Raw genomic sequence first — 16,667 nt, forward strand, 5'->3', positions numbered from 1 at the left:
GGGCATTATGATACTGGCTGATTTGTTTTCAATTCCCTTCCTAATAATTCCCAGCATGGCGTTGGCCTTTTTTATTGCAAACACACACTGTCTTGACATTTTCAGTGAGTTATCTACCACGACCCCAAGATCTCTATCTTGGTCAGTCTCTGCCAGTTCACACCCCATCAACTTGTATTTGTAGCTGGGATTCTTGGCCCCAATGTGCATTACTTTGCACTTAGCCACATTGAACCGCATCTGCCATGTTGACGCCCACTCACCCAGCCTCAACAGATCCCTTTGGAGTTCCTCACAATCCTCTCTGGTTCTCACCACCCTGAACAATTTAGTGTCATCCGCAAACTTGGCCACTTCACTGCTCACTCCCAACTCTAAATCATTAATGAATCTAAATCATTATGAATCTCCAGTGATCAGCAATCATTGTGAATATGACAACATTGCAACACTATAGTACCAAATTTCAGTGAAGCTGAGGCACCCACTTTTGGGGCTAATTTACACATTATGGAGCATACAGTTCAGGTCTGGGATCTCCACCCTATATTCTGTGTAGCAATCACAAGTGACTTGGGGCTTCTCCATTCATGTGCACATGATGCCAGATTCAAATCACGACTACAGTGTTCATGAGGAAGGGGGTTCAGCTTTCAGCCTCTGTCATCCGCCTGACATAAAATTGCCCCGGGGGCACTGGGAAAACAACATGGGGGAGAGGAAGGCTTGAAGCCCTTTTCTCCACATGTGCCACAGTTGCAATCTGCATCAGGCACAGCACACGCACAAATAGAGAACCTGCACCACATGTGTGATCCCAGATCCAAACTCTAGAGTCTGTATGGGTGAATCAGATGGCCCCTTCCCAGTATGGTTTTGGTTGCCAGCTGGAGATAATGCTATTTGTTTTGCTAGGCTGAGTTAGTCACTGCTGCTAGGCAGGATCTGTTGCTATTTCTGTAAAGCTGTTTTGATCATTCTTAAATGTGATTTTAATTGTGTTTTATGTTTTATTTTTGTAGGTTACTATTTGAGCTGTAACAGCTACTGAAGTGCACTGCATACTTAATAAAGAATCTGATACGTGCACCTGAGCAGAGTGCACCTGTAAGTCATAGGATTCTATACTTTCCAACAACTACTTCTCAGAGCTAGGGACATATGAATATGTCCTTATTTGCTTCTTTTTTGTTTTTGTGTTGTCATTCTGAGCTTCTTTGGTTTCTGTGGATATTTTAATTCATTCATTTCTTTTATAGCATTTGTATGCCAATAATGTTGCAAAAATGTTTGAAAAATGTGTAAATTTAGTAGGAAAATTTTGGTGCAAGGAAATTAGAAACAGCAAAAAATTAACACTTGGGGGCTCAGATCACACAATGGAAAAACAAAAAATTAATCAATTTTCAAGCAGATGTAGTGTGACTATGAAATTTAATTCAGAACATAAATTAATGTAGAGAAGCTCATTTTCACAAAGATTTAGATCATGTACTCTATACAGTTCTGGAATCTCAGAACACCTTCAGGTTTAAAGACGTCATCCTGATCCTGACAGACTAGGAGTGTTAGCTCTGAGCTGTCAAATTCCTGTAGATTGGGGCCTGGAGAGGGAAGAGTTTGGGCAGGGGAGGGTCTTAACAGGGCATAATGCCATAGAGTCTGTGCTCCAAATCGACCATTTCTCCAGAGGAACTGATCTCTGGAGATCAGTTGTAATGCCAGGAGGCCCCACCTGGAGGATGGCAACCCCTATCAGACTAAGGACCCCAGTAGTGCAGAAAAAAGCTGACTATATTTTCTTTGTTCCAACAATTTACTTTGTGCCACTAGTTTTAACAACAGAATGGTTTCAGTAATTCCTCGTGATATTGCTGTTTTGTTTCTCTGCATCCCTGTCATTCATTGAAGTCATGGAGAGAAGGAATACTACCTCATTAACATTGATGCCATTCCTCTCCATGTAGGCCTTGTCATTCACCTGTCCACCTTCCATGAACTCCATGAAGAGAACACGCCTTGTTGAGAGATCCCAGTAAATCTTGGGGACCTGAAACACAATACAAATACTTCAGTATTAACCACAGCATAAGGACAAGCAGGGGTTATGAACCAACTAATAGGCATCTTCTGAAGTAAGTTAGAAAAAAATGTTTCTTGAAGGGAGACTCTTGGCAAAGGCCTGATATGAGTAAGTTCTCCATCTTGGCTTCTGAACAACTATTTTGTTGTTGGTTGGTTGGTTTGACAGACATGTGATCAGAATGTTGAAAGACAGGATATGAGAAATATGGAAAGCTTAGAAAACCTTGTCTACAACCATGACTTGGTAAGGAATCCAGCTCCTCATTAGGCTGTAGTGCCCAATTGCTCCTGGTCTTTTATAACACATATGCAGTTGCTACAAAGTTCTGAATAGACAAATTTACAAAGATTCACAATACAATCCTAAGCAAACTTGTACCCTTTTAAATATTTGGAAGTCAATGGGCTTGGAAGGATGTAACTCTCCTTAGGATTGCCCTGTCAGTCTCTCTACTGAACAAATGAAAAGTTGGAGAATTTAGCAGAAGAAAATCCATTGCCAACAGTCAGAAAGGAGATCAAGAAGAAGCCTGTGTTCCCAGCCACCATTCTGACTAGTTAAATGCTATTGGTCTGACATCGTTCCAACAACAAAATGATTGGGAATCCAGAGTAAAGTCCTACCTCTGATCTACAGATAACCTTCAGAAGTTTTGAGCAGCACTAGAGGGACACTCCATACCTCACTAGTAAGGCATGTGTTATGAGAACCCAGCAAATGTCTAACATTCTGTCCCCAACATTAACAGTTCCAAGGTCAGCAGGGCTGGACAAAGCCTCTTCCTTAAACCTTGAAAAGGGGTCATGACTCAGAGGTACAGCATCTACTTTGCATGCAGAACTTCCCTGGCTGAATCCCTGGCATCTCCTACATGAAAAGGATCATGTAGCAGGTGATGTGGAAGACCTCTGCCTTAGACTTTGGAGAGCTACTGCCAATCAGAGCAGACAATACTGACCTTGATGGATTCAGTACAAGACAGCATCAAGTGTCCATGTGTCCAACCCTAGGGAGCTGGACAAGACAACTTCAAGTGTTCATGTATCCAGCCCTAGAGAGCCACTCCCAGAGTACCCAACACTGTTGAATCAATGACCTTTTGTAATAGTGTCCCTGAATTCACACAAGGACATTCCATTATCAGAGTCTTGCAAAAATGAATTTGGACGTTCTGTGCACCTGTATGAACCATGCTGGTCATGTTAGATAGCCTAATCCATCCCACGGGTTGCTAGTTGTTTGCATGTGTCTGTATCATAAAGGCAGCTCTTCAGGAAACAGGCTACACTCTTATTTCTTATGCATCATCAAAGTAGTACATAATCATAATCTGAATTTCAACAGAATCCCTCCGAACACAGAGGCAGTTAGGTCGACAAGCCCCATGCACAGGCCATTTTATCAGCCTTCAGGCTATCACATCAGAAATGGCAATGGGTAGGAAAGAACACAGCCTCACAAATATGAGGTTTCTCACAGAAATCCCAGGGGATCATTAAGTCCCTTACTGTAGATGTGACACTTTTATTAAAGTCAGGACATTTTCTCTTCTGTGACTGATGGTCAAGGATCTTGACTATCACACTATTCTCAGTGTTAGTGAATACCAGTGAATTCCCACATCCATATTTTGCACACAGAGATTTCATTATTTACAGGTGATTAACACTTCCCTTATATATCTTGTTTCTTCCCACAACACACCAGGAAAACAACCATATATCGAGGTAACGGTGCCAGTAATAGTATTCTCATCACATCAAAGGACAGTCAATTTACGGGTTATGTACACTTTAGAAACTTAATGCCATCCTACAAAGTTCTATTTTTCTGTAACAAAACCAGCATTATCTTTTTGTAGACACTATTTTTTTTCACAGAAGCACCACCCACAAATATTGATCTGATTAACTGGAGCTGTGTGGGCTGTAATAGGAACCACAACTGAAATGTGCATTCTCCAAACCAGAGTCTCTAGTTGAGCTGGAAATGGGACTAATGCTGGAGGTTGGAATACCACAGATAAGGCATTCTGCTCTGCTAAACAGGCAATGGCAGAAGGGCAGGCCTCCTTGTTTATTCTTGGCCTAAATAAGCCAGACACATAATATACTTTGTCAACGATTGTGGCCATTTCCCCAAGAGAAAATGGCCTCTGAAAACCGCACAATATGAATGCCTACTTTCTTTCCCTGCTTGGCTTAAAAGAACTTATGGGTGCTATTTTTGATCAGGGAACACCCCCAACTTCTACCACTGTCCCATCCACATTCCCATCCTCTGGTGACTGCCAAAAACCACATCAGGAAATCCCAGTCACAGAAATCAGAAATTATGTGCACTTTGGCCTTTTTGACTCTTCTTGCTTCTCACATACCTCAGATGACACCATCTTCTACATTAAGCAAAACTAAGTTATGAAAGCTCAAATACAAACATGCAACCAATGAATAAACTAAGGACTCAGAAGGTTTGCTTCATTTCATATAAACTTTCAATTTCCTGAAGCCTATGAAATTCGAAGCTCAGAATCAGAAAATATACTTTCAGATATTGATTCAAGAAATAAACTTGAGTGATACCATTATTTCCAAAAACATATTATTTGCTAAGATGGAGAAAGTAAAAAAGTAAATAAATATGGATTCTGCTAGATAGTTTTGTTTATGTTTACTATGCTACCTTCAGCCAAATATATTCACCCAGAAGCAAAGTCCTGCTGAGCTCAGTTTGGTGAGCTTATTCCCAGGTGAAGGCCCAGTACTGCCTTGATGATGATGACCTAATCTTGAAACAGAAAGTTGCAGGAAAGCAAATACGTATTGGCTGTAATGTTTCATCCTTATGATTGGTATGCTTAATTTTGACCGCCGATGAAGATGGCTGTTGAAACTTGTTTGGTTTTTCCTTGTCTGTTTGCCAAAATTAATGGTGGATTTTATGTATTGTACATTATATAGAATCATAGAATTGGAAGGAACCTCCATAGCCAACTAGTCCAACCCCCTGCACAATGCAGGGAACTCACAAATACCTCCCCCCCACATACCTCCAGTGCCACCTGCTCCATGCCCAGAAGAAATAAATTTATAGAAACTTTTGTTTGGTACATGAGTATTCTTTTTTTGATTGGTCTATCTTACTGTTTGTAAACATTTTGTAAACATTTTAATTGCTTACAAAAGTTTTGTGCAACGATGTAAGAGGAGCCCTGCTGGAGCAGACCGGTGATCAATCTAGTCCAGTATCCTGATTCACACAGTAGCCAACCAGTGGCCCTGAAGCGCCAACATACAGGGCATCCAAATGTATATATTTGTTTTTCTACAACCTTTTGCTTTCAGGCTTTGGTTTTTGTTGCTGTTGTTCCCTTTCTTTTGGCTGTATTCTTGAAGCATTCATTATTCTCAGTGCTTATTTTGTAAAAAGAAAAGGTGCTGGTGTTCATATATAGGGGTGCACTGATTGCAACCTATTCCCCACTCAGGACAAGGGAAGCCCCCCCCACCCCAAAAAAACAGTGGTATTCCATATTGATGAGCACTGCCACACACAAAAAAGTCCTGGCTTTTCCTTAATAATGTAGAAAGGATCTTAATTTTATAAGATTTGCCTTTAAATTATGAGTTTTTCTGTTTCTAAATGAGGTCAACATTCTTGCCTGGATCCACAGCAGCCTGTAAGAAAGCAGCTGGGAAATTTTAAAAAAAAATCTTGCCGATCAGCTCTTTGGCAGGAAAAGGAGTGCAATGAGGAGCAAGAACTGAATCTGGCCTCCTCCCATTCCTCCTTCCCTATAGCTGATGAACAGAACGTCACTGTTTGTTAATGGACTTACCAGGCAAAGTCTGGTTTTTGTTCTCAATTGGGAACTGCACATATAGCACTTGATTGCACAAGTTGTTCTCCGTTCAATTTGGGACTGAACTCTAGAGTCCCTTTTATTTTACAATAGTAAGACCTCAGAGTCATTGCATGTGCAGTGCTAGCCTGGACTCCTTCGTCAACCCCACCTGCTATAAATGCACTGGCTCTTAAACCTATTGATCCTAAAGGCTGTAGTTTATTTTAACCCTGAGTCAACACTCATCCCAGTCTCAAAATTTACAGTAGCAGTCAGTGGTAGTTATTAAGCTATGTATAAAGCTGTGTCTCTCACAAAAAGTCTTTGGAGAGGTTAAATTATTCACAGACGTTTGGCCCTAACACCTGCACGTGGAAACAATTTATCTCTGGCTTTACAAGCTCAACTGGGTTCACAGCAAGAAATCTACTTCCCTGCTGAGCTATTTTTATTTCTGAAGAAAAAATATTATCTATACAGGAACTCAACTCCCCTGTTGCCTTTGGGGTTGATGAAAACATCTTGGAATCCACAGGTTGGACTGGGGGGAAAGGGGGGGAATGTATTATTTAGCCATTTCTGGAGCAATTTGTTATTATTCCCCAAATCAATATTGCAGCAGCTCTTTAACCCAGCAAGGATGTGATTGGCTGTCTCCATGGGGATTTGCTCCACACTCTCCTGATTGTGGCAGCAGCAGCCACCGCAGCTCTCTAAGGCACTCGCCCAGACTCTTGAGAAACATTTGCTTACAACAAGCCAACCTTTGGCCTTTTGTGCCCTTCCAAGGCCTGCTTGCTTAGCATCATGTGTAAGGACTACTGCAGAGTGTCACTGGACTGTATTAATGTTCAGAAAGGGCTGCCCCACTCACAGAGCTTGAGAGGTCTGGGAACTAGGGCTTCACACCCCTCAAAACCCTTCACAACTCATTGTGGGCACAGGAGCCAAGTGGCAAAGGAGGAACAAGCAGAAACTAAGTCCAGTCAGGTCAGAGGTGATGCTGATTGGGAAAGTTACTGCTCTAAAGGGCTACTGACTTGGGACAAATTACTGCTTTCAGATTACCACTGAAAGATGAGGTGAAGGTTGTAGGGGTACTCTTCAACCCAACCATATTGATGGAGAAACAGGCTGCTGCAACTGTTGTCATATTTATTTAATCCATAAATTATCCTCTCTTCTGGACTCAGCTGACGTGGTTACACCAAGCCATAGGTATGTAACATCCAGACTGGATTACTGCAACATGAGGCACATGGGACTTTGGAAGTGTCAACAAGTGCAAAATACAGCTGTCCACCTGCTTACAAAATCATTGGTTACCTATCTTCTTCAGGCCTCTGTGATGAAGCAGTGTTGTATGCAAACTGGACCTTTCACACACAAAGCCACCATTCAATAATGGCAGCTGGGAAGAACCGCTCCCACCACTGTAGGTCCAACGTACCTAGTATACATGTAGTGGAAGTTGAGTCATATTGATGCATAGTGTATTGCAGTTATCCTTGCCAAGGGGAACTCCTGGCCCCAGCAGGCTCTTCTTATCACCACTCAGCAGGCCAGCGGAAGAAAAATGGGAGCAGTGAATATTAGCAACCCAGCACAACCAGAAGTGACATCAGCACATTTCTGGACTGGATGTGTCTCTCACCAGTTTTCAGCCTCATGCCAGCAACCCTAGTTGCAGTACACAGGGACTGTGTGACTGAACTGGACTGTTTGCTTCTGAAACTGCTATAGGTGGCAGCTATATGTTATAGATTAGCATCCTTATGGAAATGTACTGTGGAGAAAATATCAGAAATACAACCCTTTAAAGCTTTGTTTGTATTTTTTTTAAAAAAAAAATTTCATCCTCAATCTAAGGTCTTGGTTGCATTCTAAGTTCTGTTTGGTCATTCCAAAGACAACAATTAAAGGTGCCCTCTGATCACCCAGCAGTTAAGAGTAAGTTTAGAATATGCAAAATCTCCAATGAAATCAGTTCCAAAGGAGAAACAACCACTCACAGAAGATGACTAGGGAACAGCTAACTAATAGAATGCATTTTACCCCACACAAATATTTTGAACTTCTCAGAAAAGTTCTGCACCCTTCAGTATCCATGCACAAAGATTCTATTGTGTGGCTACCCCACCTGATCTTGGAAATGCATATCAATGAAGATGAGGCCAGTACCACCACCAGTCATGCAAGCTACACAACTGGCTTTCTGTTGTCCACAGAGGAACTGCATCTGCTTCTTTGAGAAACACTTCCTCTATCTTTCATTCTTAGCATTAAGCAGAATTACATTCTCCCATGTGCTTTGATTTCAGTGGTCTTAGATGGATGTAACTCTGCTTAGGATTGCACTGTAAACCAACAGTGCTGGGAACTGCTTTGCCAAAATGTCTTTAGCTACATGCCCAGTTCCAGCACAACATTTTATCATCTCATTCTGGTGCAAATGTTAATATGAGCAAAATTCGACATTACAAACAAACTCTTTCTCTGTTCCCATATAGCAAATAAATAATACATGAGCTCTGCTGAATGCCACACATTCAGCAGTTGGATTGTTCGATGCATACAAGCTTGTGTACAGATAAATAATGTGCATGTGTGTACACAAACACGCCCCTGTTACCTTCAGAAAATCAAAGCGTTTGAGCATCTGAGCCACCTTCTCAGCATTCTTCCCCTCATTAAGGAAGTCCAGCTCCAGAGGCAAGTTCTTCTTTGCTTCTTCTACTAACCACATGAACTCAAAATCTGGGAAGATCTGCTTCACAGCCAGTAGGAGGACCTGAAACCAAGCAAGCAACTAATAAATTTTCAAAGGGCTTCTGAATCAACTGGAAATGCAATGCCAGAGAACAACAGGAAGCCACTGCTGAGAGTTAAACCAGAAATAATGGCAGTAATTCCATGTGTTTAAAGACAGACCTACCCGAATCACATAGAACAAGAGGGAAGGGGCGTGGCTTTAAAAACAAGAGAGATGAGCAAGTAAGAACCCTGACCTTGCCAGCTAACTTTCCTGTATCTTTTCTTCCAGAGTACTTGTCTCCTCAGCTGAACTCCAACCACAGAAGTTCAAGCACGGTGGTCACAATATGGATTCATGTGGACATGTCAGCTGAGTCAAGAAAAGGGCCATCTTCTGGGCTAAATAAAGCTGGAAGAATATCTTCTTTGCAGTTGCCTTAACTTGCTTCTCAAGCAATATTGCTGGATCCAGAGTAACTTCTATACTCTTAACTGAGTCAGTGAATTTAAGCAAGAAGGACAATATCCTTAGAGATCTCAGTCTTCCCAACCTACATTGCCTTGTCAGGATTCAGTCTCAAATGACTTTGGATAGGTGACAGCCTTTTGAAGAGATGGACTACAGATACAGAAGTAATTTGGAGGGTTCATTCCTCATTCATGTACCCTCTAAAAATGAGAGTCCTCCTCTTTGGGTGGGACTGGGCAAGTTTCCTTGGCCCTCAGGCTACAAATAGCAGGAGCTCCCTTGGCCCTCATACTACAAATAGCAGGAGCCACCTCTGTAGGGTTGCCAAGTTCAATTCAAGAAATATCTGGGGACTTTGGGGGTTGAGCCAGGAGAATTTGGGGGTAGAAACATTGAGGGGGAGCAAGGTTGTGACAAGCATAATTGAACTCCAAAGGAAGTTCTGGCCATCACATTTAAAGGGACCGCACAACTTTTAAATACCTTCCCTCCATTGAAAATGATGAAGGAGGGAGGAGGCATGGTGACTGAGCTTCTGGCCGGTTGCATCCCTCCTACGCTCCTGCTATTCCTGCGGAAGATTAATGACTATTCCCAGATAACACAGCCAAGTTTGTAAAGAACATCAAAGTCAAGTATGGGAAGGACCAGAGCAAAGAAAGGTACTAAAAACCCTCCCTATAGACCTCCTAGAAAGGGTAAAACTGACTTAGAAGAATTTGAAGATTCTGACTTGGAGGCTTCTCTGTTAGAGGAAATGGCGGCGGGAGGGAGTATCCCTCCCCTAAGCAAACAGACTGAGATACTGCATGCCCTAACAGAGATAAAGAATGAAATTAAGAAAGATATAAGGTCTCTTAGTGGAGAGGCTGGACAATTAAAAAAAGAACTTGGACTTATCAAACAGTCAGTTGAACCAATTAACAAGAAATTGGATGAACTCACTGTAGTGTTGAAAACAACTGATAAGAAAGCTGAAGCTGCATATCAGACGGCAAAAAAGACAGCAGAGGATTTGAAAGACTTTAAGGATTTTGAGTCCTGGGCAAAAATAAGATCATACTTCAGGAGTTAAAACTGAGAGAAAGAAAGGCCAAGCTTCGTGGAATATCTGCAAATTTTGGAGAGACGGAAAACCTTACTACAGCTTTAAATAGATGGCTGAGTAAGATTCTTCTCACAGAAGGAGAAGCAGAGTCTTTCCAAGAGATTGTTACCTCTGCCTTCCAATTAAACATTTCCAAAAAGGCTCCTGACAACGTTTCCTCGGACATTGTTGTTGAATTTAAACAACTGCAGATGAAGAACAAACTTTTTTAAATCTCCAGGGAAAAACAGGGACTGTGCCTTGAAGACATGATAGTTTTTTTATTTCCTGATATCCCAGCTGAAGTAATGAATGCAAGGAGGAGACTGAGAGAAACAACAAAGATACTAAGTGATAAAGGAATTCAGTACATGTGGTTACCACTAGGCCATCTAGTGGTCAATATGGAAAATCAAAATTTTACTGCATATAATGAGGCATCTGGCAAGGAACTAATTGACAGTGTAATTAAACAAAAGTCTGGAAGAGTTTGAACTGGGAAATTATGTTTTCTTAAGGAGAAGATGAGAGCAATTAATAGGAGAATATGTATATAGTTAGAAGTTAGCTAAAGATATGATAAATGGGAATGGAAAATGGAGATTGAATTGTTAAAGCCAATGGATTAGCAAGGAGGTGGTGGGTGTGCCCCCCCCCCCGACCTCCGACTGTAGAGATTTTTCTGCAGCACCCAGCTTTGGAGGTAACCCTGTCCAGCTTTCTTTTGCAGGCACAAGAGAAGATAATTAAAGTTTTAAAAATTAAGTGTGTAAAGATGTAAATATGTGAAAGAAGTAGTTTTGGAAACAAAAAGAATATGATTAGGATCAGAACAAGGAAAAGTAGTACGAGGATCGGGTGAAATCGGGTAAAGAAAGGAAATAAGATAAAGAGGAAGGAGTTTATTTATTTGTTGTTAATATTCAGTTTGATTTGTAAAAGATGATAAGCAAAAAATGAAATGCATTTATATGAAATGTATAAACATGTTGATATATGTACACTTAATAAAATATTAATTAAAAAAAAAGAAAATGATGAAGGATAGGAGCACCTTATTTTGGGGCTCATAGAACTGAACCCCCTGGTCCAATCCTTTTGAAACTTGGAGGGTATTTTGGGGAGAGGTGCTCTGAAAATTTGGTCTCAAAAAAACAGCCTCTCCAGAGCCCCAGATATCTATGGATCAATTCTCCATTATACCCTATGGGAAGTTGTTGCCATAGAGAATAATGGAGTGCCCAGCAGACCTTCCCCCCCACACACTTGCTGATGACCCTGAAAGTGGGGGGTAGGGCCTCCAAACCAGGGATCCACAGCCCACACCCGGAGATTGGCAACCCTATGCCTCTCCCAAGCCAGCTTGTTCCATCTTCAGCACTCACACCATGACAAAAAAGTTCCTAGTACTATCTTTTTTCTCACAGCTGAATTAAAGAGAGGAAAAGGCTAAGGATGGAAACAATTGTATAAAGAAAGAGGAAGTGATCTGAGAAAGACTTCATTCCCCACAGGAAGGTACACACACATTTCATTTCTCTCCATGTCAATCAAAAGGCTGTTGTGGGTTTTAAAACAACACAAAACCCTACAAAACTGGTTTACCAGAGATGAGAGTGGGGTGAGTGCACACATCAGGAGCAACAATCCTTCTTTCAAAACTTTCTTCAAGCATCTGAAAGGGCTATTTGTCAGTCTCCAGCCTTTGAATGCAAGAAGGTAGCCCACAGGAGCAGAGCTGGAATCTGGTTTCTGAAAACCTACATTATAGCATCCATCTGACTGACATTTTTGTTCCAGCTGATTTAAAAAGAAGGAGTCGGGCTCTGTTTTTCCAGCCTCAAAACCAGATAATCTAAAATTCACATACATGTCCTAACAGTATGCTCCGCGGTGGAGTTATACCCTTCTATTTCCACTGATCTCAATGGGTTTAGAAGAGTATAACTGTTTAAGACTGCACTGGAAGTTATATGGGTAATGAAAGGGAAGGGAACAGTTACATGTAGATTCAGCGTGATGATCATCAGATAGATGGCAGGCCCCAGCTTTGGAAGCCATAGCACAGATGAGGTCACAAGTGAAAAGAATACTGGATTCATTGACAGGACCACCTAGAATTTCCATACACATGCATTCGGGGGTGGGGGGGCAGGAGACCTCTGATTCCACCCACTTCCAAGCCATTTCTGGGGGTCTCCAGTCCCACATGAGCAAATTTTGGTGAACATTTTAGGCTACCATGAAGAGGATGTGGGTAAAAATCACTCTTCCTCCCCCTTGTGTTCATGGGATTTCTAGGGAGGATCCAAGCCACAATATGAACACATGAAGCTCCCTTATACTAATCAGACCACTGGTCCATCAACTCTTGTCTACTTAGACTGACTGATGCTCTCTGGAGTCTTCGTAGGTTTCTTTAAGATCACCTGCTACTTGTTCTTTTTAATTGCAGATGCCAAGGATTGAATTTGGGACCTTCAGCATGCCAAGCAGATGTTCCCCTGCTAAGCTACAGTCCCTTCCCAAATTGAGACAATGGCAGGAGAGGAAGGAAATAGTCATGTGAATCTACTGTGTATGTGGTCTGAATGGAGATGGTCTCTGATAAATGGATTACTAAGTCTTTTTTCCATGTCTGTTTTTTGTGATCTGATGAGTTGCTGTCTATTTCCATATTACTGGTTTTTAGAAAACATTAAATAGGAAATAAGTCATTACTCTTCTGGCTAGAATTTTGCTGACACAGGAAACCCTCTTGAGCTGTTGTGAGACAAAAATCAGTTTTATCTACAAGTAGAAGGCAGAAAGGCCAAAATTAGTCTAGTTAGAAAAAGTATATGTGCTATCTAGGATTTTTACTGTGATGTCCTTGCAAACCTTTGTTTACTCATCCCTTTACCATAGCATCTCAGGACAATGAAATTTAGTAGTCCCAGTGGTTCTACTGGACCTAAATCAACCCCAAATTAAACTATAAACCAGTAGTTCTGCCACTACATACTGTGAATAACAAAAACTATCAGGAGTAGCCGCTTCTTTTAAGAAACATACTCTAGGAGATTATTATAATTCTGCCAGAGCTTCCAACTGCTGATCTATCCCAAAGAAATATTACATTCTAACAGTGCAATCCTATTTGGCAGAGTTACTCCAGTCTAAATCCATTGAGATCAGAGGGGTTAGAGAGTGCAGAAACTCTACATAGGATAGCATGGAGTGGTTTGGCCAAGGAGTTGAAGGCATTAATGTGGAATGAGTTAAGCCTAGAAAAATCTCCCCAGATCAATATATCCAGGTTTACTTCAACAAAAATTCACATTTGTTGTCTTAATAATGCAACAAACATAAAGCTGCAAAAAGATTTTTTTTAAATTGTTTTCTATCTTAATACTAGCCCTACAAGGCATAACAGAAAGGTAGTTTATAGCTTGCTTAATTACTGGAGATCCAAACCAAGAAGCAATTAGAATCTGTCTCCTTGGCAGAAAGTACTATGCAGAAATCAAAGTGTACATAACTCTTTATTGAAAGCAGCAAGAGCAGACTTGAAATCTGGCTGGGAATGGCCCTGAGGATATGAATGCAGAACAGGAGTCAAACTACACCTTAGGATCAATGTTCCCTCTAAGTTGTGGAGTCTTGTAAGCAAAAATTCTACTTTGTGAACTGCTGAAAGTTGTGAGCTACTGCATAAATCAGTTTGCTCTGGACTTTCTCAGTTAAGGCAAAAACATGTGAGCTGGAGGCTAAAAACTGTGTGCTAGCTCACACTAACTCAACTTAGAGGGAACACCGTTTAGGATTAGTGTAGCATCTGGATTTCCTGGACCTGACTGACTGAGACAGATGTCAGGCATGAGGAAGCTCATTCCCCAAATCTGTGCACTTAGGACAGTCCTTGTGGGACTCTGACACAGAGGATGAAGGACCTTCAGACCCCACCCCATTTTCCTAACCCAAAATAGCTCCAGGGTGTGTTATATGTTCAGCTGGCAGGCCACACAAGTGCTTACGGGCTACATGTGCAGAGCAACCCCAACCAAGATCATGTATGTAGTTTGAACACAAGCCAGGGGACTTAGATGCTGCACTCACTGGTCACTCTTTGAATGACTCTAAGAAAACCACTGTAAAGTTGAGTAATTTCCAAGAGGCAATATCTTGCCCATAAATGTGGATAATAAGCTCATCTGAGCAGGACAACTGGTATCTGAGATATTGTTTGGGAATCTCAGCAAACTGCATGCAGCCTTTCTACCTAGGAATGGAAGAGGTACTCTTATCTAATGCAGACATGGACTTAACAAAAGATTATATTTGACCCAGACAATTTAATATAGACTATCCCTTACATTATGTGATGGTTTATCAATCCTTCTTCGATCTCTGATTTGCTTACCAAGGGCTGCAATCCTGCCATTCCACTCAGCTAGCAGTGGTGCCTTCCCCTACTGCAAAGAGTCACTCTCTGAATTGTGCTGAAGAAAGCCTCCTTGCACTGGAAACAGCTGCCAGCATTAGCTTAGCAAAATGATAAGCTACAGCCCAAAACCTTGAATTCAAATCCTTGAAGAAAGCAAGGGCAAGTGTCTCACAAAGAAACAGGACTTACTTTAATGCTCCCTATGCCTGGAACACCATCTGGGAATACCCATGTGATACCATCTTTCTGTCTCTCTGTCTTCCTCCAAATTTGGCTGGAGTCTCTGGAGTCTCCAACCCCCTGAAGTCTTTGGAGTAATTCTCAGTTCTCAGCCCTGACTAAAATGAAGCCACAGTGCATGTAATTGCATTGCTTCACAATCACCTCACTGCTCTCACCTTGCTTTTCCCTCCTATTGCCTTCCCACTGGAAAAAGTGCAGAAAAGGGCAACTAGAATGATTACAGGTTTGGAACACTTTCCCTATGAAGAAAGGTTAAAACGCTTGGGGCTTTTTAGCCTGGAGAAACGTCGACTGCGGGGTGACATGATAGAGGTTTGCAAGATTATGCATGTGATGGAGAAGGTAGAGAAAGAAGCACTTTTCTCCCTTTCTCACAATACAAGAACTCGTGGGCATTCAATGAAATTGCTGAGCAGTCGGGTTAAAATGAATAAAAGGAGGTACTTCTTCACCCAAAGGGTGATTAACATGTGGAATTCACTGCCACAGGAGGTGGTGGTGGCTATAAGCATAGCCAGCTTCAAGAGGGGGTTAGATAAAAATATATATAAATTTTTGGCCACTGTGTGATACAGAGTGTTGGACTGGATGGGCCATTGGCCTGATCCAACATGGCTTCTCTTATGTTCTTATGCTGACATTTAGACTGGAAGCTCATCTAGTCAGGGACCTCTCCATTTTGGTTTTAGTGTTTTGTAAAATGTCATATATATTATTGGTGTTATGTACATAATAACTGTGGTGGAGGAGCCATGACAAAATTTTATGCAAGAAAATAGGCTCATCCTGCAGGAAACTTCATCAGTACCATGCTTTTCAACACACTTGTTATTTTCTCTTTGCACAGAAGTTTATGAATCCAGCACCTAACTTTTAAGGAACATAACAACCTGAAGAAGACAGCCCTTACAGAAATAATAGAATCACAGGGCAGAGAGAGATCTGAAGATCCATTCTGACCAAAGAGAAGAGAGAAGTCAATTTCACAGGCTGACAAAGTACTCTGTGGAGGCAGCTGGGACAGCAAAATGCTTTACCTCCATTAGCAGGATGTCCTTAGTGCTCTGTGCCTGAACTTTAGGATGCTGGACTTTCACTGCAACTGTCCTTCCATCCTGTAGCACAGCCTTATGAACCTGTGCAAGAGATGCAGCCCCCAACGGTGTGTCTTCAAAACTTACAAACAACTCTTTAATCTGCAAGAGAGAGATGAAAACAAGCTGGCAACTCTCCTTTGGATATCTCATTGAACTTGTCAAGGTTTTCACTCATCAGAAAGGATGAAATATGTAATATACAAAACATTAGCATTTACAGGGAAAGCATCATAATCTAGCGATTTCATAAGTACACACCAAAATCAGTTATCTTTGGTGTGGGGAGAGATCATACCTTTTATTTACACATTATGCTGAAATACAGAAAAAGTTATAATTCTGAGATCTGACACAACCCTGAAAAGTTGCTCATTATACAATATTATGATGATATTATTATATACAGTTATTATAACTGCACCTGCCAAGAGAAACTGAGGGATTTTGCAATGCATAACCACTGGCAAACAAGAACCATTGCAAACATTTATGGCAGCAAACACTAAAGGACAGGGAGTCCCAGTTCCCCAATGAGTGTACCTGTGTACTACAGCTACAAAGCATAATTCCTTGTACTCACACTGTATGCTTTTACGAAGATACATAAAACTGAGAAATGTGTGATGGGGCCCTGAATTTTCCCAGTACCACGTGAAGCAAG

At 41.4% G+C, this 16,667-nt stretch overlaps 1 protein-coding gene across 4 annotated transcripts in view; it reads right to left on the reverse strand.

The window, feature by feature from the left end:
- ADCK1 (aarF domain containing kinase 1) overlaps positions 1-16,667 on the reverse strand; it is a 152,985-nt gene that overhangs the window by 33,593 nt on the left and 102,725 nt on the right. For 2 of the 4 annotated variants that reach the window (XM_060262623.1, XM_060262622.1), the window contains exons 4-6: positions 15,947-16,105; positions 8,563-8,721; positions 1,934-2,050 (exon numbers count right to left, since the gene is read on the reverse strand). In XM_060262623.1, coding sequence (XP_060118606.1) covers positions 1,934-2,050; positions 8,563-8,721; positions 15,947-16,105 — 435 coding nt within the window. The remainder of the gene's footprint in view (positions 1-1,933; positions 2,051-8,562; positions 8,722-15,946; positions 16,106-16,667) is intronic. The other 2 variants (XM_060262624.1, XM_060262625.1) reach the window with 2 other exon arrangements.

This window comes from Heteronotia binoei, chromosome 21 (assembly GCF_032191835.1).
Source record: "Heteronotia binoei isolate CCM8104 ecotype False Entrance Well chromosome 21, APGP_CSIRO_Hbin_v1, whole genome shotgun sequence".
In the NCBI taxonomy this organism is placed as follows: Eukaryota; Metazoa; Chordata; class Lepidosauria; order Squamata; family Gekkonidae; genus Heteronotia; species Heteronotia binoei.